A 25,526-nucleotide genomic window follows, 5' to 3' on the forward strand; every position below is an offset into this window, starting at 1 on the left:
AGATTATGCCAGAAGGCATGCGCAGTGGTGAATTAAACCTTTCCCGCCAGATATCGCAACGATCGTGACGAGATTTCGTTCACAAAACTAGTGTGAGCTCGGGGTATATAATAATATATCGGGTTTCGCAACATCAGAGTTTGTTTATTCAACATAATAAGGTAAACTTTTATGTAATAAAAATCCCTCGTAGTTTAGCAATAGGTCGGGGACAATATCGTCAGTATGAATGTTACTCGCGCAAGCAAATAAGATCGTGCGATAATTTCACGTGACCTTGGCCCCGCTAAAATTTCTACGCTCGTCCTCGGGAGGGAGCTCTCCTCTCTGTGATTGTTTTCTCTCAATCGTGATGTGTCAGATTTGTCCGATAGATTAAAATCAATTCGTCTCCTTTTCATTACATTTTCGTACTTTTTTTGCTTTTCAGTATTTTTTATATGCACATCTATTTATCAAACAATTTAGTGTTTCCATTATTTTCATAACACAACTCATCCCGTTTGACAAATCATGAGTGAATCGTTCATGAAACAATAATAGCACTGAATTTTTACTCATCTGCGAGTGTGATATCGTATCGTTATTATATCCAGAAGGTTAGTACGTTACAGAAAACGTTAACGAAAATAAATTCTCTCTGTTTTTCCTCGTGGTCGAGATATACTCGTGAGTAACTCTTCGAACGTCCGACATTCTTATTCTTTTCAATTACTCGTACTATTTACTCCAATTTTTCTACTCTATTCGCTATCGAATTTTACATCACACATCGTTATCGTGTTTATTGATGAAAAAAAAAGAAACCGAAGTGTCACTTTTACTCCGAGCTGCAACGCAATTATAGCGTTTTGACGTTCTATCATCACAATTGCGAAACACCCGACACGTGTACGAATTTTGCTGTCACCTATTCTTATACTGGCATCAAAAACTCTGTATCCCTTCTCACTTTCTCTTGCACTCTATTGGTTTTCAAAAATATTCTGTGCTATATTTTCTCTCTCATTCCATTCAAAAATACTTTACGCTGCGCTGATTTCACAATCTCTCTGTTTATCGAAGATAACATTTTTGTCTCATGAATATTTACGGCGATTTACAGTGTTGAATACGAAAAACCCTCATAAATTTTTCATCCTATTCCCAATGACCCAAATGTCTGAGCTTTTATAATTATTGAATGTTCGGGTTTTTCAGACTTTTGTACAATTTCGAAATAAAAAATCAACTCAATCAAATTAAATATTCGACCAACACACCATCCTGGTGTGGTTTTCAACCATGAGTTGCGTTCGCTGTTGTTTAGTTAATGCTGGTCGTATCGCGTCTTCTAATAATGTTGCAAACCATGGTGAGTGTCACAATTTTTTGCTTCTAAATAGTCATTTCACATTTTTGAGATATCTTTTTGATAATTTGATTTTTGCAGTTCACAAAATAGTGCGAGTCGTTGCAAGTCGGTCAATCGCCACTAGTGGACCACTTGGAAAAGCACCGAGCGACACTAATCCACCTGGAAAAGATATCGGAGCCAACTCCACTACTACTCAAGGCAACGGTGGAACGGGAGGTGGAAAAAAAAATACACTTACCTGTCCCAAATGCGGAGATCCTTGTACACATGTTGAAACTTTTGTATGTAAGTAAAACTTCTGAGAAATCATTTTAATATTAGTCCTCATTCGAATTGTTAGATTTTCCATTTCAGGACAAGTTTTGCTTTTGCAAAGTTCGTTTGCTCACTGCTGAAACAATTATATATTATGATTATTTCTTATTGACGTATATTTTATTTTTCATCTTATGCTTTGTTGTAGCTTCAACGAGATTCGTGAAATGTGAAAAGTGCCATCACTTTTTCGTTGTATTGTCAGAAATAGACTCAAAAAAGAGTCTGAAAGAAGCACTCAGACCAGAGGATCCGAAGCAGGGTTTTTACAGAAAACCACCACCACCTCCAAAAAAGGTACCGTTACGCGAGTTATTTTCAAATAGAATAATTCGTTCATAGACGGATTTTCTTTATATTTTCTATTCTTCAACAGATATACGAGTATTTGAACAAGCACGTTGTGGGCCAAGAGTACGCAAAGAAAGTTCTGAGCGTCGCTGTTTATAATCACTATAAAAGAATTCACAACAATTTGCCAATACAAACATCGGTGCAAGCTGCTGCCAACCCGGTTGGGACTCAAGAGCTCAATCATCCCTTCACACACAGAGGTCTCAAGCCGCGTAAATAAAATTTTCACCCTCTCTATTTCACCCAAAACACGAGATATCTTGAAAACGATAGAAAAAAATCAGATTGGTCATCGATCATTTTAAACCGTTAAAGATTTTAAAAGTTCGGAATTCTTATTTTTTAATTGCTACGTATATACAAATGACCCCGTGAATCGATTGAAAACAAACGAATTCATATTCACATAATAATTTATGATCTCTAGCAGATTTACTTCACGTTTCAAGTATCGGAAATCCATTAGGAGTGGGTTTCCAGCATGTACCATTGGGAAGCGACCAGCAGCAGAAAGGAAATGCAGCTAGTCAATCGGTGCCAGGTTCTGACATATTGGACAGCAAGCAACATCAGTTGAAGTTGGAAAAGTCGAATATACTTTTATTAGGTCCAACGGGTTCGGGAAAAACATTATTGGCACAAACGATCGCTCAATGTTTGGATGTGCCGTTTGCAATATGCGATTGTACAACATTAACACAGGCCGGTTACGTCGGAGAGGACATTGAGAGCGTGATCGCGAAATTGTTGCAAGATGCGAATTACGTCGTCGATCGTGCGCAAATGGGAATTGTTTTTTTGGACGAAGTGGACAAAATTGGTGCTGTTCCCGGAATCCATCAATTGCGTGACGTTGGCGGTGAGGGTGTGCAACAGGGAATGTTGAAAATGCTCGAGGGCACGATCGTTAACGTTCCTGAGAGAAATAGCTCGAGAAAGCTGCGCGGAGATACGCTACAGGTCGATACGACGAATATTTTATTCGTTGCTTCCGGTGCCTATAATGGTCTTGATAGACTCGTTTCCCGACGCAAAAACGAGAAATATCTTGGCTTCGGTGCTACACCCGCTTCCGAGAATCCTGGACGACGAGCTGCTACCCTCGCAGATGTTGCTAACATGTCCCCGTCCACCGAAGATGATAACAAAGAAAAGGACATTCTACTGAGACAAGTAGAAGCCAGAGATCTCATCGATTTCGGAATGATTCCTGAATTCGTTGGACGATTCCCCGTTCTAGTTCCTTTCCACACGCTTGATCGTGATATGCTCGTCAGAATTCTCACCGAACCCAAAAACGCTATGATTCCTCAATATCAAATGCTCTTCTCTATGGATAAAGTAAGAATTTCCACCTATCTTCATCATTTTCATATCATTTCGATTTTTCAGAAACATTCTTCTAATCAAATAGTTATTTTTGGATACAATTTTTCAACATGGCAAACGAATATTTCAAAAACAATTTTTTTTATTGGCCAAATAAACTACAAACCTTGATAAATAATGGCAAAATGTCCTCGAACGTTTCAGGTGGAATTAACATTCACAACGGAAGCTCTTGAGGCGATTGCTACACAAGCGATGGATAGAAAAACGGGAGCTCGAGGACTTAGAGCGATTATGGAATCTTTGTTGTTGGAACCGATGTTTGACGTTCCTGGGAGCGATGTGTTATCGGTGCACGTAACGGATGCAACGGTACGTGGTGAATGTCAGCCTCAGTACATGAGAAGAGGAGGAGAGGCAAGCGAGGAAGAGCCTCAACAAGCTCAGCACGTAAATAACTAGCAGGAGGGGAATTTCGGTGTTATTTAATCACAGGGGTTAATAATTGTCGATTTTCCACTAAAATCGATTCAAAAGAAAAGTAAAGTAGCAGACGGAAGAGACAAGATTTAGAATAAACCTTGGAATTCATCAGGAAGAAAACAAAAATGAGCAAACAATATTCTACCCTTTATCACGAGAGGATAAAAAGAAAATCAACAAAAACTCTATTCCGTTCTTACGCGTGCGTATGAAAAATGAAGAAAAATAACAGGAAATTTGACGTTCGTTATCAACCGTCTAACCAAGCTCCTCGAGTATTGTCAATCGCTTCAATCACGGATTTTATATAATTCGTCAAAGAATCTGGAAAAAAAAATTATGTGCGTTTAGTGCCCAAAATGGTAAAGCGCCCGAGACTAAAAAAAAAAATAAAAAAAAAAGATAAACAGTGATCGAACCTGAAGCGTGGTTTATAGGTAAATTCAATACTGAAAATAAATTATTTTCATGTGAATGTATAGACAGACAAGGGATGTTTGTATTATATTGTACATAGCGATAGATTAGTAGAAATTGGTGGAAATTTTCGAGCGATTTGAACGAGAAAATTTTCCAACTGATTCGTACGAATCGTTCTTTTCTCTCTTGAAGTTTATTCACTTGCTACCTTACAATGAAAATATCTTTGAACTATTCTCGGGTCAAAGAGGTTTTTTTTCATCTTCTCCGTAGTTACAGAAACAAACAAAATACGTGCTTTATCCACCATATTTCGTTTTCGGGAATTCTTTTGATTTTCTACTAATCGCAACCTCTTTCCAACGTGAAATAAATGTTAAAACCACGAATTTATAGGGAAGGGAAAAATATTGAAAAAAATAGCAAAAAAACAATAAAAATCGAAAAACTCTAAACTCTCATTTCGTATTTGCATCAATAATAATACGGCAAGTTTGCCACAACCGAATTATATTCAAATTTCGAATGTAACATTGAAAAAGTGTTTCCCCTTATTTCTCGAACAACTTTTTTTTCGTTCCATCTCGGAGCAAATTAATGAATTTTTTTTTATCTTTCCAACGAATTTTAAGGATATTTTACACACACGTTCATATACGGAAATTTTATTCAATCAGAATTTTTATTGTTATTTGACAAAAATCTCGACGAAATTTATTAATGCAATAAAACAAATATGATTACATTGCAAACATTCAAGATTCCAATCAATGATAATGCCTAAAATTCCTGCACTAATGTAAGTTCAAAACAGACTTTTGTCGTATTTAACTATACTGAATATTGATGGAATAAAATTTTTAGTTATGAATTTTAAAAAAGTAATCCTCAAGGGAGGTAATGAGTGGAGCAAAAATGTGAAACCACGGGAATCTCTGATATTGAATATCGACGAGTTTCACGAAGTTATTATTAATAGTTAATTTACAGTGTACGATCGTATATTTATAATAAATGAAAATAAAACAGAGTCAAATGCGACAAAGTCCTGAATTTGTCGCGATTGGTAAAAAAAAATCAAAATTTCGAAAAACTACAATATTCACAATCCTGGTTAGGATTTATCAAATGAAATAATTGCTACAGCATTCTTAAAATTTTATGAAGCATCATAAACACATTTGTTTAGTATTAAAAAGTCATTTCTCGAAATGTAATGAATGTGCGCTCAATATTTTTTTTCATCTCGCAATTTTATTACAAATATTTTTTTTTTCCTGTACACACTACAATCTCTGTGTCCGATCGAATAATAAATCATCGTGTCGATAGGAGTTATTATGTACATTTCGATCCATCGAGAGTAAAGACTCTCCACGGTGTTGATAACCGATTTAACAAAAGATCAATATTCACTACCCAGAAAAGATGCCAAACAATTTCGCTTGCGAATTCAACATTATCCAAAAATTTGAAGACCTAGACATCATTTGAATTTTATCTCATTGAACGAATTCGATTATCCGTTGATTGGGATGTTAATTTTCAACCTTTGAGTTTTCCATCTTTTTAAATTATTTGCAATATATATTTTACTAAAAATTCAAAAATGAAAAAAAAAATCCCTTTTCCTTTAAAAAAGAACGAGGAGATATATATTTTGACTAGTCGACTAATTCATAGGAAGTTTCGAGTAATCGACACGAGGTATCATTTAAAGTATATTCCATTTGACGTTTTTGTATGTTTAATTTCTTCCGTCGGAAGGAAATTTATGAATTTCAAGCTTCGGTGTAATAAGTGTTATGCGTGTGTCTATCATTTTTGGGCTTCGATTTGAGGACGCTGCCAACTTCGGTCAGTATCCATTTGGTCGCTTTAAGAACGAGGATGTGAACGGCGAATTGCAAAACGAGAGCACCGAATCCTTTGTAAAGACCCAACGGACCTTCAGTCGAAATAATCGTTCTATAACAGTCTACAGCACCGCTGTAGCCCGTTAGCAGCGGCGTTACGCTACGACCAGTATCCAGATTATCTATTATCGTTCGTGTCCCTTGCAAATGGAGTCTGTGTACGACCGTTTCTAGCGGGTAAAAAACAACGTCCGCTGCACATATCGACACGAGGATCGATTGAAGCTCTATGTCTTGAGATATCGCTTCGGATACTACCTCTCGACTGCATGCACCCTGAAAGGTGAAAAAAAAAACAAGTAATTAAATCGAAATAACTAGCTGAATTCGAAAACATGGTGCCAGGTAATACTTTTTCAGGATAATTTTCATTTATTGTATTCGATTATATTCAGGAAACACAAGAAAAGAACTTTATAATGATGAATTTCCGATTGGATTTTGTATCTCATGATGGAGCGTTTTTTTCTACTAACCCGTAACTCTTCACAGTGTCTTCGTCGAATGTGCATAATTCTGCTAGTAACTCCTCTGACGATGAGTGCAAAAAGGTATTTAGCTACGCCATAAGCGATTGACGGAGGCAAAAGAGCGTAAATCGGTATTAATCGGCCCTTGTTGCTTACTTCCAGCAGGCGGATTGCACCATCACGAAAAACATCAAGAATGCCCGGCTTTTCCGATGCAATTTCAGACTGGACAGTCTCGACAAGCGAGGCTGAATAAAAAGGAGTGACGATTCCAATCGAAACGCTAAAAATATAAAATTAACAGGAAACTATGAAAATTATTATTTTTCAAAAAATCAGTGGTGGAATTTCAAACAATTGGAAACCTCAACTATTATTTTCTATTATCATTCGTGAATTTATGAAACTCGGATGATAGAAATTTATAGAAAAACAATTTCAACATTTGAACGAAAAAAACTGGAAAAACAAATCAATTATGTTACCATTTTAGGAGAATGTGTTGGCCGAAAGATCTCAATGAGCTGTTTCGTGTAATTTCTCTAAAAAATAGATAAAAATGTTGCTATTCATGAATGCTGGTAGTTGACAAACATATTTTTATGCAATTACATGTTTTTACCCAAATTGTTACCTTACTTTGGCCAAGGTGTTATTTTGGAGATGAAATCCTCAACGGCCAAGGTCATACCTCTGACCAAAAGTACAGATCCTATGCCTTTCCACAGAGTATTGAGACCCTGAGTTTGATGCAATCGCACCATGACCGGTATCAAGGTCACTGGTATGAGATGATATTTTTGAGCACCAGGATTCACCTGGCATTGTCTACGAAGTACAATGAATGGATGAATCAATAAGTTTTCTGTTATTAGGCTAGCTAGTCCACAGCCCAAACCTACGTAACGTTTTACCGCATAATCTGCAACATAATGTTAAAATATATTTATTCATCTTTGTTTGCAATGTCTGATGACTGCAAAACAATAAAAAAATTGATTTGTAATGCATTAGTAAAAGATATTTATTTCTTTTTTTGCATACAAACCTAAATATTTCTGACAATATAGACAACAGATTCAAAAAAGAAGTAATGTTTTGAGAAGTCCAGAGTTGTAGCTCTACTTTGACGGAATCAGTTTGATTCTTAGATAGGCTGAATAAAAAATGGGAAACTGAAGATTTTGTTACCATCGTCAGGCGGTGGACTGTCCTTGGCTAGAGGATGGATGAGAGGAATGTCCAGAGGTCTTATTACTTCACGATCTTGATACCTGCCAGCAATATCGAAAGTTGAGCTCATAGGGTCTCTCAGATCCAGTGGACGTCCTCGATAAACTCGGTCGTAATCGTCAAGACCGGCCATTACGTTGTTGGTTTCTTATTGAACGTTCACAAAAATGTACAAGTCGCCGATAACCAATCGACAGTACACTCAATCCCAACAAATACGATTTTCAGCAAGCTCAAAAATTCGCGACATTGCGTCAAACACTGTCTGTTTTATAAGACAACTTTGGTTGTTTTATTTTAACTTTTTCTTAAAACCTGATCGAAAAATCGAAAATTATAATTATTACTTGGAAGGTTATAAATGATATAACAATTAGAAAAAAAACAATCTTCGACACAACCAATGATTGACTGTCTCAAGATCGGAACAATATATGATGTTACTTTCAGATCTGGCACATCTGGCACAGCGGATTTACAGTGCAATACATTTTTATCGTCGTAAAATAGCTTGTCGGAAAATGTCGAATTGTCTTTCTTGAAAAAAAAAACGCAATTTTTTTTTAAATATATTTCATTCATGTATCGATTTCCTGTATAGAATCGATAGATGGCACTAGTGCCACCTTCTCGAAATGATTTATAAAATTTTAGTTTTCCAATATACAGATTTCTACTTTTTTAGAATGCCATTGTTTCTTGTTTCTAGTTTTTTCGAAGTCATTTCTTCGGCAAGTCTTCACCCTACCTTCTACAAAAGCATTCATTGTTTAATTTTCGATTCGTACTGCGATGGATATTGCACGTTAGGCCCGCTACACGAGTATATAGAGGATAGACTTTGTAGATTTGATCAATAGATGATTATGAAGTTTTTCAGCTTGTTGACCGAGTTTCCTTCGGATATATATATTTGATTGAGAATTCTTGCCGAAGCAGACTTCTAGAATTTTTCTTTCAATGGTTGAATCTATACGGGGTTGTTTTTTTTTGCGAATACTTTTATTCCATTGTTATTATTATCATTGAAAGCGTATACACGGTTGTAATAATACCACCAGAACCAGAAAACAGTTGTAATATTTTACCATATATGTTTTGAATCCATGAACAGATTCAACAGATAATTTATATGGAAAATTCGTGAAGTTCGTTTCATAGATTAAAAATGTGCTAAAGGTTGGTAAATGCTTTCGAAGGATTATAGACGCCCTTGTCAGGTAATTAAAATCCGGTGTACAAAAATTATAAACTTTAAAACTGTTCGATCTGTACGTTATTCGACATAACCTAGAAAAGAATTGTAACAAAGCATCTTAAAGTATCTTGTTTATTCTTTGCTGCAACTTTATTTTCACATGTATAGTTATTAAATATTTCGGAAAAGCGACAAATGTATTGTTGTTGATGTGCTTGAGTATTGTACAGAATATTTATTTTAATGTATTTAACAACAAATACTCAGGGAATTTTCGTATGAAAAATAATCTGGCAGTGAAAATCATGATTACACTGCGAGGAAAATTGAAAAAGGAAGGAGAGGTTTCTAAGACGAAAGATTTTAACAAACGAGCATCCGTCAGAGATAAACTCCTCGTCAAAGAGGTAAATAAATAAATACTATGGGTTCCTAAGAATTAGTAAACCCGTTCAACATAGGTTGTTCGAGCTTCCACGATCGAGAAATTACAATAACCTGCTCCAAGTACACCTACCTTCTGAAACATCCTAAGCAAACTTCAACTTTTTTCTGTTCTTTCTCTGATTTTCTGGTCTGTATTTGATTTTCATCGGATATCAAATAAAAGATATTTTAAATGATTAAATTTTCATGACACTGAAGTTTGCAATATTGGAGTTCAGCAAAATGAACGAAAAAACTTTTGTAATTCACTAATTTTTTATTTCACGAAGTATCCGTGCAGGTTGAAAAACTAAGAACTGCAAATTTGGCAGGGAACGAAATTGGAGAATTACTGGAGGGTTTTTTTAAATCGTTTTGTTGGACTCCAATGTTGCAAACTTCAGCATCATATTTTTCCACTCCTTTGTATTTAGGTTTTAAATATTTTGATTCCAATGAATATACTGTGATGTCTTATTTGAAAATGATAAACATCTCTTAGGTCACATTCCAGAATGTTGATTCACAAAAAATGTGAACATTGAAAGTTCAGTTTTTAGTCAGACGGCATGAATTGAAAGTCAATGTGTCCTCAGGTTCAGGAAATGGAGCAAACTCTTCCTGCCACATGTCAAATAACATTTGAGGATCCTCATCGATTGCACGACTTCAATTTGCTCATTGTTCCTGAAGAAGGTTTTTGGGCTAATGGACGATTTTACTTTCACATAGAAATATCAGAGGAGTACAACATGACGGTAATTTAAAAGTAGTTCTTTCTTCTGAAGAAATAATTTATGACGCTGAAGTTTGCAATGTTGGAGTTCAACAAAATGAATGAAAAATCCAAATTTGTAATTCACTAATTTTTTATTTCACGAAGTATCGGTGCAGGTTGAAAAACTACGAATTGCAAATTCGGCAGGAAACGGAATTGAAGAATTACTGGAATTATTGAAGGGTTTTTCAGACCATTTCATTGGATTCTGACGTTGCAAACTTCAGCGTTATAACAATTTTTAAATGGGTTCTCTTTTACTGGAATAAACACCAGTTATTCACAGCTTCCAGGGTGAGAATTCGAAAAAAAGGCCAGACCAGTGGCTGATATTCAAGAGAAACAATTCAATTACATTTTTTTCAATTTGAAATGTAAATTATACTATATACGAGTTACTGGACGTTATTTTAATAGTGGATTTACTTTTTAAAGCCCCCAAAGGTTAAATGCCTTACAAAGTTGTGGCATCCGAATATAAACGAAGACGGAGACGTTTGTCTTTCCATATTGAGGCAAAATAGTATCGACGGGATGGGCTGGGCCCCTACCCGTAAGCTGAAGGATGTTGTTTGGGGTCTAAATTCTTTATTCACGGTTAGTTGATTAAAACAATAACTGATGAGGAAAAATAAAAATAGGAGATTCACAGCAAAAATGATGATATCCAGTCAAAATATTTTTTACACAGTGAAAATTTCGTTTCAAAGTAATGGCTCTTCTAAAGAACTATTAGTGACAAAGTTTTTCTATTTGAACTTACTACTTTGAGTAAAAAATGTTATGGCTACTGTTTTCCATTATGGATTTGTAAAAAAGTAAGTTTAGGATGATTTCTCATTTTCAGGATCTCCTGAATTTCGACGATCCACTCAATAGAGATGCTGCCGAACTATTTATTAAGGATAAAGAGTCTTTCAGGAGCAAAGTTCAAGAGTATTTGACGCAATATGCAAAGAGATGATTTTCCCCTATTCCAGTAAGATACATAAACAAAGGACAAGGGAATTCCAGAAATCTTGGAACTGATTGAATTTGTATAATTTGAAATTTCCCATATTTTTTTTTCGAAAATCAAGACTTTCGGAAATTCCGATACCCCATCGATTTGTACGATTTGAAAAACGCCGCGATTTTTTCTGACAAATACAATGACGGTGACAAAATGGACACGGTCGTCCAAAGGTTGTTCACCTTAGTATTTTTTAAAGAATAATTTACTTTCTCAACTAGTCCGCTTATGATTCGACAAGTCTTTTTTTGTCCCAATCACGTTCGTGCTCCTTGAAATCAAAACATCCGTGTCCCTCAAGTTTTGGTTAATAGCAAAAAGAAAAAATACAGAAAATCTTGCGTTTTGTATGTGTTTCCGGCCAGAAAATTCATTTGGAAACTTTAGAACCTTCGAATTTAATTGATTTTCCAGTATTTTAAGGAATTCATTGATGAATTGTCCACTCAAACAATTCATCGAAAACCTCTAAAATCATCTATACTACTAAAAATTGATGTTGAAGACATTTGAAATTTTTTGAATATTTTAGAGAAGAACATTTGTTCAGAGTGGAAAAATTGTCATTTTATCGTTCAAAATAGACGTCACAAAGCTTCAATCGAGTGAAATTTTTGGCTGTCAACGTCTGTACAAATCCGCTTAATACCGAGAAAAACGTTCAAAAATAAGAAACATGTACAATAAGTTTATTCTTGTCATAGAAGAATGCTGTAACGCTGGGAGTTGAAACATTTGTAAATAAACACAATATTTAATAACGGATTAAAAGAAAGAAGTCATTTGCTATCGCAGAAACACTTTTATGAAAGTTTTTACTGCGACCTTCGTGTAATATATGGAAATAACAATAAATCCATAAATAAGTACGGCACTGTTTCAAGAATATTTATCGAAGACATCAAATATACACAGCGAAGTCTCGTATCACTCAATTTTTCAAATTATATCCTGCATATCCAACTGAGCATCAAAATTCATTGTAGATGCTGCTGAAGTATCGATTTCAAAGAGTTCTTACTGAATTTTCATGAAAATATATACTTCGTTTATTCATAATTTTTGAAGCTGAATGTTGACATTACCACAGTTTTTTATGCGAAATAGGACGAAATCATAAAAACCAATCCGACTTTCTTACGAAAAAGAAATGAAAATTAATCCAAGGGACTGAGAGACGTTTGAATAATCGTCATAAGATAATTACAAGTTGCAGCAGATGAATAACTAATGAAGAAAAAAGGAAAAACAGTGGTGAAGTCACACCTCGAATCTATCGCCGTTTTATAACTCTAGAATTTTATTCTTTTCTCAAGCTAGAAATATTTTCAATTCTCGGATTACTACTTTTCCCTGTATTTTCCTGCAATCATGTTTCGGAAGAATTAGCAAAGAATCTAGAAATGGTTTCTCGGGAAATGAATTCTCGAGGAAGCAAAAAGTCATTCGATGTGCGTAGAAGTTGGTGATCGGGATTTTTGGGTAGTTCATGACAAACCGCTTAAAAACACCGAAGTTGACGCTCATGTATAAGTTTTGTTGCTCGATATGTCAGCATTGTTTATTTTTTGTACAATTTCAAAAAAATTGCGCATATTTTTTTTCTATGTTGGTTCTGAGACCACAGATAAATGTCGTTTTCGATGGATAATATTGTACATGTGTCGGAAAAAAGGGGCCGATATACTTAAGTTGAACGAAAGAAAAAAGAACAATTTCGATTCTCTCACGAGCAAAAAAATAAATCTACGAAACGAAGACGCCGAAATGGCCGCCATAGAAATAATTACAAGTTGTAACAAATAAATAATTAACAAAAAAAAAGGAGAAAATTGTGGTGAATAAGACGAGAAAGAAAAAAATCACAAATTCGTCGTTTATCATAGTGCTCTCCATTTTTTTCAGCACTGGAGCTCTTTCGTATATTTTTTTTTTTTTGTAATTTTCCTTTTCGCGCAATTATTGAATCGCGGTTACGATTTTTTCATCAATATTACAATGATTTTCACTGGAAAAAGCTCTTTTTCACTCTTCAACTTCGTAAGACGTAATGAGCTCGTCCTGTATGCTGTTCGATCTGTTCAACTGACGAATCGCGCCGAAAGCCTCAGCCAAACTGTCGTTGCTCGAAGCTAATTTATTTTTTTCCTGGTGATATTCCTCGTTGTAATTTTTCAATCTGCTGCCTGGGAATATCGCTCTCTCACGTTTTCTTATCATGAATTCAGTTGGCAGAAGCCATCTGTGCTCGTGGCATTCTTCTGCTGTTGGTCGTTTGCTGTTATAAAACATGAATTTAATGATGTTCGTTTAATTAAGAAAACATCATAAAGCCGATGGTATTTTATAGATGTTTTCAAATGTCTGTTCAAATCGCTGAAGTTGATCAATCTTTCAAAGCGATGTAAATAATAAATTTACCAAAGATGTACGGGAGACCGAGGCTGGTTGGACAACTTTTCAAACTATTGTTTGTAAACAAGAAACTAATCATGATTTCAAAAACCAAATGGTTGTTTCGAATAGAAGCAACTTTCCTCTATCTCAGATAAAAATTTAAAACGAAATGAGTTATTGAATCGCTTTTTTGACGAACTGTTTTTGTGTCAACCGACCCCACAGTCGGGGCAAGTTGACACAAGCATGAGGCAAGTTGACTGTGCTACTATTTTTACCTGATAATCAACTGCCTATTAATGAAATTAATAAAAACGAATAGTTATTAATATCATTCATTTGATGATTCGAACAATAAATACAAAATGTTTACACAAGTGAATGTAAAGCTAATTTTTGTCCGTAGGTGTGAGAGAAACAAATATTCGATCTTCATCCCCCCGTCATCACAATCAGAATTGCAGTTTCTACACACATCAAATTTTAGGTTTTTACTGGCACATCTTGAATGGGCCCATTTAGAACACTCATGTACATGAGTCAACCAACCCCATATCAATGTTGGCCTAATTATCCCACATTTTTTTTAACCACAAGACGTTCTACCAAAAAATTGAAGCGATAATTGAAAAAAAAATAGTATGCACAATGACAATATATAAAATTTGAGACACATGAATGAGCGAGAGGTTACAACGAACAATTATATCAACCGAGCGTATCTTTACATTCCGTAGTTTGTTTATGTTATTGTTTATTAGTGAACTTGCCTCGTTGGCCAACTAGCCTCCTCTATTTGATCGTACGAAAAATGTCTCACCTCGGAGTTCGTTTGAACAGAAGCATCAAAAATCTGGTCGCTTCCTGGCTGATTTCTTTGAAAAGATACTCGAATCTGTATCTAACGAAAGAAATATTTTGTCTCGTTTCATTGTGATCACCGCCCCGGAAGGGTGAAGCTCCGGACATGAGAACGTAACCGAGAACAGCCACACTCCAGATGTCAGTTTGTGGATAACACAATTCCTCGTTTTCGACCTCGGGCGATCGATACTCCGGGTGTCCGACTTTCGGTATTTCGGTACCGAGCTTCGAAACTTTACGGGCTTCACCCATATCGACTATTTTCACATGTGCCGATCTGAGCGATGCCATTACAACGTTGTCCGGTTGAATGTTCAAGTGGCAGTAGCCACGCCAGTGAAGATATTGGAGTCCATCGAGAACCTGTGAATTCCCCTACTTTTTAGTCTCTCTAATCATTAATGCCGGCGATTTTCAGCCGATATGCCGAAGTTCTCAGACATTTGAATTTTATATTTTTTCGATTATTTCCAGGCCTGAATGACCCTCGGATAAGATACCTGAGTGATAATGGTTGCGACACAATTTTCCGTGTATTCGTGACGACTAGCAAGATATGTAAGAACATCAGCGCCTTGGAGCTTCTCGAGGATGAGGACAGCAACGGGTGAATCGGCAGCCCAGTAAGCAGCTTCGAGAATGGCTATTCTCTCGTGTCTCAATGATCGTAGAGCTTGAAATTCGCGACCGACCTGTTCCTGGAGTTGCTGTCTTACGTCGAGTAATTTAGCGACGACCATTTTGTCCGTGAGTTTTTCGGAGCCTTTGACAACCCTGGAGAATTGGCCTTTGCAAACCTCCGATATAAAGCTGTAACGTTCAGTAAAATGAGTATCTATTGTCCAATCCAAGGGCTGATCTTCGACCGAATAATCGATGTGTGGCTTGTCCTCTTCGAGAACTATTTCCTGTCCGCTTTCCGTTAATGCCTGAAGATGTCTCATCGCTCTCGTTATTTGCAATTTTGCTGTCCCAGCCGGTTTCGTTTGCACGAGATTTGTCAACAATCCCTTCTCGCTCCAGCCAATACGATTTCTCGCTGCCAAACGGAAATTGTAACTCGTCTCCGGTACCAAATCGCGAACCAAGAAAAACTCGTGGTCTATGTTACTCGCTGCATCGATCCACTCGATCGCATCTCCTGCTTTGTACTGCAGATTGTAACACAATACCTCCGAATTCCCGTCGTCCTTCGGTGGTTTCCAACGCAATAATACTTCCGTATCTGATACACCGCCAACCTGCAATTTCAACATATCGTAATGCTACTCTTCTTACTCATTTTATCATATTATGGCTATCAAATGCGATGGAATGACGATACACCATCCTCTTCATTTTACAAAAAATACTGTAAATTAAAATTTGCAAATTGCTTCCTCAAGCGATGGTCAAGATGCACGATGCTCAAAGCTTACTCTATGAAGAAGCCAAAATGAAAAATATGGCACCTCATAGAGTAAGCTTTGAGCATCGTGCATCTTGACCATCTTGAGGAAGCAATTTGCAAATTTTAATTTGCAGCATTTTTTTGTATACAAGGAAATAATGTATTTTCTTTACCTTCTTTTACGAACTTTGATTTATCTCTTTGTTTAAATTCATAAAAAAAAACTGAATGACGAGCCATCAGAAAAAACAATTTGCAACTTTCAATTTTCACCGTTTTTCTATTTACATTGAAATTAAATAGTTCCGACAACTTTGCTGGAAAGTATAGAGGAAGTACAGACTTATACACAAATCTTACAAAATTTCCAAAAATTGAAGCGGTTAGACGATTTTTTGAAAAACTCATATTTTTGTAAAATTCAAAATGTCATAAACGTTAAACCGCTCAAACGATATTCCCCAAATTCAATGCCAACCTTCCTATTGCCATAGTCTATTTATAATAAAAAATTATTAATAAATCTCTAAATTTTCGAAAGTTAGAGCGTCGACACCATTTTTATGAAAATTTCAAAACGTCGTCATATTCGTATTTTTTTCAAATTCTGATAAAATTATCAGAGAATGAAAAGCTTGTATAGATTAACATCTGTGCAAAACGGTAGTCCTGTATCTCAAACCGTTTATTATTTAAAAAATACGTCAACTTATAATATTCTCTGAAATACACTATAGTTAATTAATTATTAAAGAAACAAATTTTGAAAATTTTCGAAAACAATTGGAAACGCTATCACTTTGGTAAAGAGTCTCCGCGGCAGCAACTCGTCATAACATAAATGTACTTGTCTCTGAGTCGCTGCCGCAACTCTAGATATATCGAGGCCGATGTTTGTACTAAAATTTCTAGTCATTTTGAACTTGGTTGAAGAGTTTACGTTCGGAAAAATGGATTGTAGCAGTCTCGGATTGTACGAGTAGAAAATTGAATTTGATTTATTGGGAGCAAGTGGAAATAAATTTGAATTTCGAATAAATAAACAAAATGTAATAGCGAGATATGAAAGAGAACGAAAGAAATTGAGAGAAAATGAAAATGGATATGCAAACCTCGGGTGCATTAGGGATTCCGGGCACCGTGGCCAAAACGACTCTCGTCCTTGCGACCGTTTGTCCAACTTTGTTTCTCGCCACGACTTTATAAATTCCAACATCATGTTCTCGAGCCGGATTGAAACTGAGCATCGATCTGCCTTCGGTGTCTTCGATAATTCGAATACGATTGCCTTCCTGGATGACTAAATCGTTTTTGAACCACTGTATAGCCGGTCTTGGATTTCCAACGGCGAGACAACAAAGCTGAGCGCATTTGCCACCCTCGATCGGTAATATTTGTGGCTTTTCACGGAAAAATGGCAAATTTCCACCTTTTTTCGTTTCCATCATCGCTTCGGCCTCCGCGTAACTGTCCAATCTTGTACCCAATTCGTGTCTCAAACGCCTCAACGTGTGACAATCGTTTGCCCCATAATTATTTATTCGGGCTTTACGCTCATCGTCGATTTCCTCGTCCATTACGTCCGTGAAACGACGACGTTCTCGAATTATTGGAGTCTTCCAGAAGAAAAAAGCCAAAGATTATTATTAAATATTTAGTAAAATCATTTATCTTTAACGAAAAAATATTTGTTTTCTCGTTTCATTCGCAAGCTTTTGCATTCAAGTATCGAGCTACGAACCCTCCAATCATAGGAATTGTCGTCACATATCGTCCTTGCAAATCCAGCACCACGATTGTTTGCTACTTTCATGTATTCGCGAAGCCTGACTGGAAAATCAGTGTCTCGGAGTTGGAGCAGATAAGTATCGGGTCCATTCTGGTAGCTTCAAAGTAAAGATCATTTATTTTTTCACCCTTCCAATCCGATTATTATTTTAACCCATTTGTTCTGTCACTCAAATATAAATTTTATCTGATTTCAAAGAATCCCTTTTACAAAATCTTTACTTACTGACTCTCATTGGAAAACATTCCAATTTCAGTGTCAATTGGCTCACGAGAAGGAACGCGGTTTTCCCACGTTCTCGTTGTTGGCTTTTTCGATGGACTGTAACTCCTTTCAGGGCTGGGCTCAGGCGTGTATTTTTGTCCAGGTGGGTAGACCATTTTCGAAGGATGCTCGAAGGCTCCGCTCAGTCTGCGTCTACGATACCACGTACGGCAGGAAGCGTTGCTGTACCAATCTCTGTCAAACAAAGAAAATAAAAAATCATTAAATTGGAATGGTCAGCACAAATGTTATATTTTAAAAATTCAAAGTTATTCATTTCGACGTCCATTCAGTTTCTGATTAACTGCGTTAGCGTCTCATTTTTAATATTCGACTTGTCGAGCGCGGTTTTTCTGAATATTATTAAAAATAGATTTTCTTTCACGTACCGATAAAGTTTGTAGTAATTTTTCAAATTCTCTGACGGTATTTTGTACGCGTCGGCGTGAGGTTTATCTGCGAGATTGAGCCAAGGATGACGGAGAGCTCTAACAACGTCCAACCGTCCTTCAGCGGTGTAGCAGAGCAAACGGGTGATGAAATCTCTGGCATCTTCGGAAATGTTGCACCACCAACTTTCCTCGAATTCCCAGTGGCCTTCTTTGATTTTAGTGAGCGTTTCTCGATCGTTGATACCCCGGAAAGGCGAGACTCCGGACAACAAAATGTAAGTGATTATTCCGAGGGACCACATGTCGGCGCCGTAACTGACTCCTTCACCGTTAGCAACTTCCGGCGCAACGTACTCGGGCATTCCGTAAACGAGAGTCATCAATCTACCAAAAGCGATTCTTCGAGCTAGACCAAAATCACCGATTTTCAAGTCGTCTCCTCCTGGATGAGAAATCAATAGATCGCCGAGCTAAAAAGAAAACGAATCGAGTCATTTTCCGATGTTTCGATGCGGAATCCATTAAATTGTTTTCCTAGAATTTTCACTGGTTTTCAAGCACTTCAGTTTTCACAGCTTTTTCCGATTCTTATAAATTATCATTTTCTCATATCTTTGCTTCATTAGCTTCATTCATTCGTGTTGATTCATACCATTTTAATGAATTGTCCAAACTGTCAATAATTACCCGCGGCTTCGCTCGCGTGGTAATTTGAAAAACTTTACCAGGAGCAATGAGACATTGGCCATGAATACGTGCACTATTTAAGGACGCTTGTATAAACAACGTTGTGCACCTTTCCATTAACCGCTAAGACAAGTAAATTTCGAGCATTGAAAGGAAAGCGAATTTTACTGTAAAAATACGAATATTCCCGTAAATCTTCCTTGGGAATTGAATGTTTTTCCATGACCAAATGTAACCAATGCCACTCTCCGTCTTTTCAACTATTTGGTCTGTTTGATAGGATGTGAAGAAAGAACAATTTTACGAATATTCCTGTAAATACCCCTTAAGAATTTAATTTTTTTCCAGGGTTAAAAGTAGCCTGTGTTACTCTCCGTCCTGTCAACTAACTCCATGCTAAAAATCAAGTAAATTGGTTGCTTAGTTAGGGCGTGAAGGAAGGACAAATAAACAAACGAACACACTTTCGCATTTATAATATTATAGTTAGGATAGGATGAGGATTTATTCGAGCAGTTCTTGTTCGATATTTTTTAATTGAAAACACTTTATCCATTGAATGTAGTTTATCAATTCTATTGAATTATTAAGAATGGAGTTGCATTTATCCTTACAGTAAGTCCGAGATGTGCCCAATTGTTGTCGTGAATGTAGTGCAATCCTTGCAGGACTTGTCTGATGTATCCAGCTATTTCATATTCGGTGTAGTAGGATTGTTTGGTTAAATTATCCACGAGTTCACCACCACCGGCTCTGTGTATTTATGGAGTCAAGGATATTATAAATAAAAGTATGTACAGAGAGAGTGAATTATCATTGTAAAATCTTAGTTTTTCATAAATTCATAAATGTGAGAGGAGATATTTTTTCGGCATAGAAGAATAATCAGATAAAATGAAATGGAATTGTGAAAATGTAACTGTAAAACAACGAAATAGGATATTACAGTTTTTTTTGAAAATTGTTTTGAATTAATCCTGAGAAATGAAATGAATCAGTATAATTTTTATTTTTATTTTCTTAAACCTTAAAGTGTCTTGAAAACTATTTTTTATTTATGATTTTGAATTTTCGGTTAGTACGATTGCGAAAGACCAAGTAACAAGATTTGTGAAAATAATCAGTTGTAATGGATATCATTGGCGTCTTATGCCTGAATGTAATATCACGAGTATAAAAACGCCATAAAAATTGTGGATTCATCGCCACCATCAACTTATTTATCGTTGACAGATTTGTACTTTTTGCTTTCACAAAATCGTCTTCTATGATGCGATTTCAATAAAATAAATGATAAAAGTTCACAAACGTGATAATAACTTGTAAAATTTCAAAATAACACAAAGCGATCTAGATTGTTTACTATCGTTGTGACGTCACGTTGGAATCCAATATGGCCGATGGCGTTTTAGATATTTGAAAAACAGATGAAAAAAGACGATTTTTAAAATTGAGTTATAAAATTTACACTGCATCTTATGAATAAATATTGATGACGTTTCTCGTTTACTTTTTACGAAATCTATCATGAACATGCATTTTTATATTTTTTTAACATGATGTAAAATACCCTTTTGGAAAATTTTTTGTTCCAGTTCAACGACCAATAAAGGCAGAGTAACAGGACACTTCTGAATGATTTTTCGAGGCATCAGCGAGTACATATGCTTGATAAATAATAACAAAAAGGATACAATTCCATAACGAGAGTCAAAGATCCGTCGGTTTCGAAAGCATCGTGGAGACGCAATAATTTTCGGTGGCTGAGATGATTCATAGCGCTCATCTCGTTGTACATGAACGGTCTAACTTCACCCTTTCCGTGCATAACTTTCGCTGCGAAAGTGTTTCCGGTAGTTCTCTCGACAGCGTGATAAGTTATTCCCTGTGTTCCCCGACCCAGCTCGTCTCCCAGGTCGTAGAAATCGTCTAATGGTTTAGCGCGTGGTTTCACGTCGATCAGACGCGTGTAAGTTCGGTAACCGTAATCGTGTTCGTTATCCTCGATGTGTATCATCGCCGAACTCGAAACCGAGCCCGCGACGTTTCTCGCACTGATCGAATACAATCCCGTGTCCTTTGCTATCACGTCGTTCAATATGAGGATCGATATGTCAGGCTCCAGGGAAACGATCTGGAATAATATTGCCACAAACGGAAAATAAAAGGTGGAAATATATGAAAAACCGAAAAATAATATATTACACCACGAGGGCTTTTCGTTTTTCTCGAATAAAAATAGGGGAGGGTAGAGCAAAATGGAACAGTTGGGCGGAGTGGAACACCCCCAGGAAAATTTAGAACATTCTTATTTCCATTGGAAATTTGCAAAATTTCGTTATTCGCGATATGACGAATTCGCCATGAGCTTGCGAACTCGTTAGAATTTCAGTTTTTCCCCGACGACGTAAAAATGCTGTTCCAGCTTTCGAATGCGCTGATTCCATTTCGATCTCCATGGAAGAATTCAGTCGTGGATTTTGTTCCATTGATAAATTTCGTTCCATAAATTTCAATCAAGTTCCGTAGAAATAGAACGTCAAGAAACGAAGAATTCTTAACTATGTTTAAAATAAATTAAATAAATGAGGCAAAGTGGACAACAATTTTTTCGCGCAAGGAAAAGGCCACTTTTTTCATAAAATTCAAATTTTTTTAAATTTCATCACTCATCTGAGAAAATTAGTAAAAAATTGTCAAAAGAGCATTTTTATCGAGGGGAAGTCCACTTTGCCCCATACATTTTTTTGACAGCACATGAGAAGTGTGAAAAATCAATTTTTTAAAACAGCAGTATATGCTTATAGTGTCCCCTTGCTCCACGTTCTTCTAATAAGAGTACCACGAAGTTATCGTAAACGAGATGAAATTGTAGAAATATCACATATGTTGAAAATATTCATATTTTCAATGATCATAACTATTTCACGGTTTATCTTGAGCTGATAGGTCAATTTATCCATTGAAGAAAAAAAAATCAATTCTCAAAAAAGTGTCTTTTTTAAATTTTGATTTTTTGAAAAATGTTCTCAGCCGAATAACGAAATTTTGCACAGATTTTCAATGGAAAAAAAATGTTCTAAATTTTCAGTGGGGTGTTCTGCTTTGCCCTCTACATTTATTTAACAAATGTTTCATGACAGTTTGATGCAAAGCAAAAACTGCGATCGGGGGTGCAAAGTGGATCAAAGACGATAAGAATTCGGCCGATACCTTAATTCTGCTGGTTTCAGTGATGGGTTTCCAGTCTTTGTACCATTTGATTTCAGGATAAGGAATACCGATAATTCTCGCCTGGATTTGTCCATTACGTCTCATCATAATAACAGTTTCTTCAGGTCGTTGAACGAAGGTAGGATATTCAGCGATTTGGAGGCGCACTCTTTGCCTGGCCTGCCCATGTTCATTGGTCGCAACAGCTTCGTACATGCCAACATCGCGTTCGAGCATTTTGTTAATGAAGAGAGTGGCTTGTCCATTGCGGGTGTAGGTTTGGTCGTAACGGCCACCGCCGGACTCGATGAGTTCGTTGTTGAAATAATAAGTCATTTTTGGCTTTGGATAACCATAAACGAACCAGAAAAGATTGCAGTTGTGATTTTTCACGCCGTATTGAGTATCGAATTCTTGTCTGAGGAAACGTGGAACTTGAGCATAACCGTCGTGGGGTGGACGTTCGATGTCGAAGTCCTTAGGGAAGTAGGGGCTGGTCTCGGGACGGAAGTCAATGCCAGGCGGTAAATAAGGATGGAATTTAGGCGGATCAGGCTCGAGCTTGGCGCGATAAGTTTGAGCGAATGGCGAAGGATCGCTTATCCCGTATTTGTTCTCGACTCTTATACGGAATTTGTAATCTCTGAAAGGCTCCAAATTTCTTATGTCACAAACGCAACTTCTTATTCCCGTGCGTGCTGTGAACCAATCGCCGTCCGGTAATTCACACATTTCGACCAAGTACGTCACCGGTACACGTGGTCCAATGGGTATCGATGGGCGCCACGATAATGTCAAGTGACGATCCATCATTCGACTTATTATCGGACGGTCGGCCAATGGTAACGGAATTCCTGATTTTCGGTACTTGTCGTAATCTTGGTATTGATCTGCCAGTGGCTTCTTCGTTCGGGGCTCCAAAGCTTTGAAAAACATAAATTCAATTGATCGTTATCATCACTTGTATTTTCTGACACCTCAATCGTTTCGGCGATGTCAAATAGTCGTAGCTCATTTTCTAAATTTGTTTTTCTTTTCAACTCACTTTCATAACGAATTTCTGCGTGACAAGTTTCCTCTCCATGGGGATTGTAGATTCTTAAGCTGTATTTACCGACGTCGTGTTCCTCAACGTTCTGAATAATCAAGCGCAGTAAACCGCTTCCTTCTTCCTCCATTTTTATACGATCGGTCGGCCACACTCTCTCGTCGTTTCTGTACCACTCGAAGGCTGGCTCCGGATTACCGGTTACGCAAGCCGTGAACTTTGCCGTCATTCCTTTATAGACTTCGCAATCACCGATTTTCTTCAAGAAGGATGGTGGCTCGACCTTTTGTTTCCTGTCACTGTAAAATCGCGAATGAACGATTGTCAACTCGATCAAGGTAGTTTTACCGTTCTATGACTAGTCGAATTAGCGGCTACTCTTTTTTATGTTTATTAAATTCAAGTCTAAATTATTAATAAAATTAATAAACACTTACATTGAGAATATTTTTATCACAAGAATGTAATAAAATGCTTTATAAAAATATTATAACAGATAAAGTTTATACTTCAACTTGACTAGTTCAAGTAGTTCGGCCGTTCTATGACTAGTCAAGTTTGCAAATACTTTATGTTGATTAATTTGAAGTATAAATTATTGATAAAATTAATAAACACTTACATTGAGAATATTTTTATCACAAGAATGTAATAAAATGCTTTGAAAATATCATAAAAGATAACGTTTATAGTTCAACTTGACTAATTGATTGAGTCGGTATCTCGGTGACACTTGAAATACACAAAACTTGGGGAACATTTTTATTTTAAAAAAATTGAAAAAAAAGCGAAGCTACTAGACGAATGAAAGCACGTGAGTCAGCCTCAAAAATAAATTTGGTGAAATTCCCGCGATTTCCGACTTGGCCCGAAGTTCAATCGGCTGTTACCAGCAGCCCAACGTCATCCGCTTTCGACACGTCAAAAAATAAAGTTTTTTCATGTTTTCTTTCTGAAAAGCCCCATCAGGTAATATTTTTTTTTAAGAAACGGAATCTGTGATGAATTTTCTTCACGATAGAAACTCTTCCGAAGCTCGAACAGTCGAACACCGTACAGCTGTTTTCACAATTAATATTATTGCGAGTTCGACCATAGGGTAGCGTGTTAAAGACTCGAAATTTTAAATGACCTTAAAGATGATTAAACAAAGAGACCTTAAACTATCATTTACCGAAAAAAGTGGACCCTCGCCGTGCTTTTTATCGAACGGCCGAACTACTTAAAATTTGGAGTTACGTGAATTGAGAAAGAAAGCTTTTTTGTTTGAGAGATTGAAGCGAGATAAACTCACATTTCATCGACGACGATCAGCCGAGCTTGACATTCCGCCTCGCCGTCTTTGTTGACAGCCTTGCATTTGTAACGTCCAGTATCGGCCGAGGCGCAATTTCTGATATAAAGACAACAAGCGTCCCCGTCCCTTTTGATTTTGTATTTGTCAGTGTCGCGAATGATCGGTTTGTCGTTGAAGTACCAAGCAATATCGGGCATGGGAACGCCGCTGACACGGGCCATGAACTTGGCATCGAAATCGGCGACTTGTTGGAGGTCGGTGAAGGTTTGGGTGAAATGTGGCTTTTGGTAAACCTTGCGGACGATCGCGTGGGCGCTGGTTCGGTCGTCACCGAGTGGACTCTTCAATTCACACCCGTAAGTTCCACCGTCGCTTATTTCGCTAGGATAAATTTCCAAACCGATTTTACTACCGTCGCAAGTTATTATAGCGCGATCAGAACATTCCAATGGCTTTCCATCTTTCGTCCACGAGACTTCCGGTATTGGATTCCCGGCGAAAGGCACACTGAAGATCAGGGCATCGCCTTCCTCCACCGAAACATCTCGCATCGGACTGAGGAACGACGGCTTTTGCTCCGGTCCCTCCCTCGGACCCTTCGGTATCACTTCTAAACTTCCTTTGCTCGATATCGCACCTTGGGAATTTTCTGCTACCACTTCGTAATCCCCTCCATCCTCCGGTCTCACTTTCTCGATTAATAATGCCTGAGTCCCATCCGGTTGGTCAATAATCTTCAGATGCTTACCGTCCGGAATGATCTATAATTTTGTTTAAGAAAAATCAACCAAGCACTAGAAGAAATTCACTATATTTCCGGAATTTTTAGAATTGTTTGTAAGAAAAAAAAATACTTTTTTTCCATAGTACATTTTGGAGTAAGCTAAATAAATT

The 25,526-nt window shown here is 36.8% G+C and overlaps 4 protein-coding genes across 25 annotated transcripts in view; 2 read left to right on the forward strand and 2 right to left on the reverse strand.

Annotated features, from left to right (window-relative positions):
* The first annotated feature begins 54 nt into the window (after nt 1-54).
* Nucleotides 55-5,288, forward strand: ClpX (Caseinolytic protease chaperone subunit). 10 transcript variants are annotated; one of them, XM_043421203.1, is made up of 7 exons: nt 55-161; nt 1,201-1,354; nt 1,433-1,642; nt 1,821-1,969; nt 2,049-2,238; nt 2,454-3,367; nt 3,560-5,288. In XM_043421203.1, exons 2-7 carry the CDS (start codon nt 1,285-1,287, stop codon nt 3,815-3,817), a joined length of 1,791 nt encoding a protein of 596 aa, XP_043277138.1. In that variant the 5' UTR covers nt 55-161; nt 1,201-1,284; the 3' UTR covers nt 3,818-5,288. The 10 variants fall into 10 exon arrangements, with proteins under 10 accessions (XP_043277138.1, XP_043277139.1, XP_043277140.1 ...); XM_043421204.1 differs by lacking the exon at nt 55-161 and adding an exon at nt 193-329; XM_043421205.1 differs by lacking the exon at nt 55-161 and adding an exon at nt 228-349.
* LOC122412006 (solute carrier family 25 member 46-like) lies at nt 4,908-8,432 on the reverse strand. Of its 3 annotated transcripts, none has more exons than XM_043421213.1 (6): nt 8,322-8,432; nt 7,836-8,192; nt 7,284-7,566; nt 7,130-7,186; nt 6,651-6,927; nt 4,908-6,450 (listed from the first exon to the last, which is right to left on the reverse strand). In XM_043421213.1, the coding sequence occupies exons 2-6, from the start codon at nt 8,008-8,010 to the stop codon at nt 6,040-6,042; spliced, it is 1,203 nt and encodes a 400-aa protein (XP_043277148.1). In that variant the 5' UTR covers nt 8,011-8,192; nt 8,322-8,432; the 3' UTR covers nt 4,908-6,039. The 3 variants fall into 3 exon arrangements, with proteins under 3 accessions (XP_043277148.1, XP_043277149.1, XP_043277147.1); XM_043421214.1 differs by having other exon boundaries at nt 8,279-8,424; XM_043421212.1 differs by having other exon boundaries at nt 7,836-8,424.
* Nucleotides 8,433-8,882: 450 nt separating this feature from the next.
* Nucleotides 8,883-12,160, forward strand: LOC122412046 (NEDD8-conjugating enzyme UBE2F-like). Of its 3 annotated transcripts, none has more exons than XM_043421302.1 (5): nt 8,883-9,097; nt 9,373-9,482; nt 10,098-10,259; nt 10,715-10,876; nt 11,127-12,160. In XM_043421302.1, exons 2-5 carry the CDS (start codon nt 9,381-9,383, stop codon nt 11,241-11,243), a joined length of 543 nt encoding a protein of 180 aa, XP_043277237.1. In that variant the 5' UTR covers nt 8,883-9,097; nt 9,373-9,380; the 3' UTR covers nt 11,244-12,160. The 3 variants fall into 3 exon arrangements, with proteins under 3 accessions (XP_043277237.1, XP_043277236.1, XP_043277235.1); XM_043421301.1 differs by having other exon boundaries at nt 8,884-9,056; nt 9,343-9,482; XM_043421300.1 differs by having other exon boundaries at nt 8,885-9,097; nt 9,343-9,482.
* Nucleotides 12,161-12,821: 661 nt separating this feature from the next.
* Obsc (Obscurin) overlaps nt 12,822-25,526 on the reverse strand; it is a 63,151-nt gene continuing 50,446 nt past the window's right edge. For all 9 annotated transcript variants that reach the window (XM_043421288.1, XM_043421287.1, XM_043421283.1 and 6 more), the window contains 12 exons: nt 24,630-25,393; nt 23,333-23,634; nt 22,288-23,210; nt 20,769-21,208; nt 19,689-19,827; nt 18,385-18,857; nt 17,957-18,190; nt 17,684-17,828; nt 17,055-17,558; nt 15,053-15,793; nt 14,509-14,915; nt 12,822-13,569 (listed from right to left, as the gene is read on the reverse strand). In XM_043421288.1, coding sequence (XP_043277223.1) covers nt 13,317-13,569; nt 14,509-14,915; nt 15,053-15,793; nt 17,055-17,558; nt 17,684-17,828; nt 17,957-18,190; nt 18,385-18,857; nt 19,689-19,827; nt 20,769-21,208; nt 22,288-23,210; nt 23,333-23,634; nt 24,630-25,393 — 5,325 coding nt within the window. In that variant the 3' untranslated portion in view covers nt 12,822-13,316. The remainder of the gene's footprint in view (nt 13,570-14,508; nt 14,916-15,052; nt 15,794-17,054; nt 17,559-17,683; nt 17,829-17,956; nt 18,191-18,384; nt 18,858-19,688; nt 19,828-20,768; nt 21,209-22,287; nt 23,211-23,332; nt 23,635-24,629; nt 25,394-25,526) is intronic.

The sequence above is a fragment of the Venturia canescens genome, chromosome 6 (assembly GCF_019457755.1).
Source record: "Venturia canescens isolate UGA chromosome 6, ASM1945775v1, whole genome shotgun sequence".
NCBI lineage: Eukaryota > Metazoa > Arthropoda > Insecta > Hymenoptera > Ichneumonidae > Venturia > Venturia canescens.

Excerpts from the sequence above, each read along its gene's own strand:
- ClpX (XM_043421203.1), top strand. The coding sequence starts at position 1,285 with ATGAGTTGCGTTCGCTGTTGTTTAGTTAATGCTGGTCGTATCGCGTCT. Across the intron at positions 1,970-2,048 it reads CACCACCACCTCCAAAAAAG|ATATACGAGTATTTGAACAA; the intron begins GTACCGTTACGC and ends ATTCTTCAACAG. Across the intron at positions 2,239-2,453 it reads ACACAGAGGTCTCAAGCCGC|CAGATTTACTTCACGTTTCA; the intron begins GTAAATAAAATT and ends TATGATCTCTAG.
- LOC122412006 (XM_043421213.1), bottom strand. The coding sequence starts at position 8,010 with ATGGCCGGTCTTGACGATTACGACCGAGTTTATCGAGGACGTCCACTG. Across the intron at positions 7,567-7,835 it reads CAGTCCACCGCCTGACGATG|ATTATGCGGTAAAACGTTAC; the intron begins GTAACAAAATCT and ends ATTATGTTGCAG. Across the intron at positions 6,451-6,650 it reads GACACTGTGAAGAGTTACGG|GGTGCATGCAGTCGAGAGGT; the intron begins GTTAGTAGAAAA and ends TTCACCTTTCAG.
- LOC122412046 (XM_043421301.1), top strand. The coding sequence starts at position 9,354 with ATGAAAAATAATCTGGCAGTGAAAATCATGATTACACTGCGAGGAAAA. Across the intron at positions 9,483-10,097 it reads ATAAACTCCTCGTCAAAGAG|GTTCAGGAAATGGAGCAAAC; the intron begins GTAAATAAATAA and ends ATGTGTCCTCAG. Across the intron at positions 10,877-11,126 it reads GTCTAAATTCTTTATTCACG|GATCTCCTGAATTTCGACGA; the intron begins GTTAGTTGATTA and ends TCTCATTTTCAG.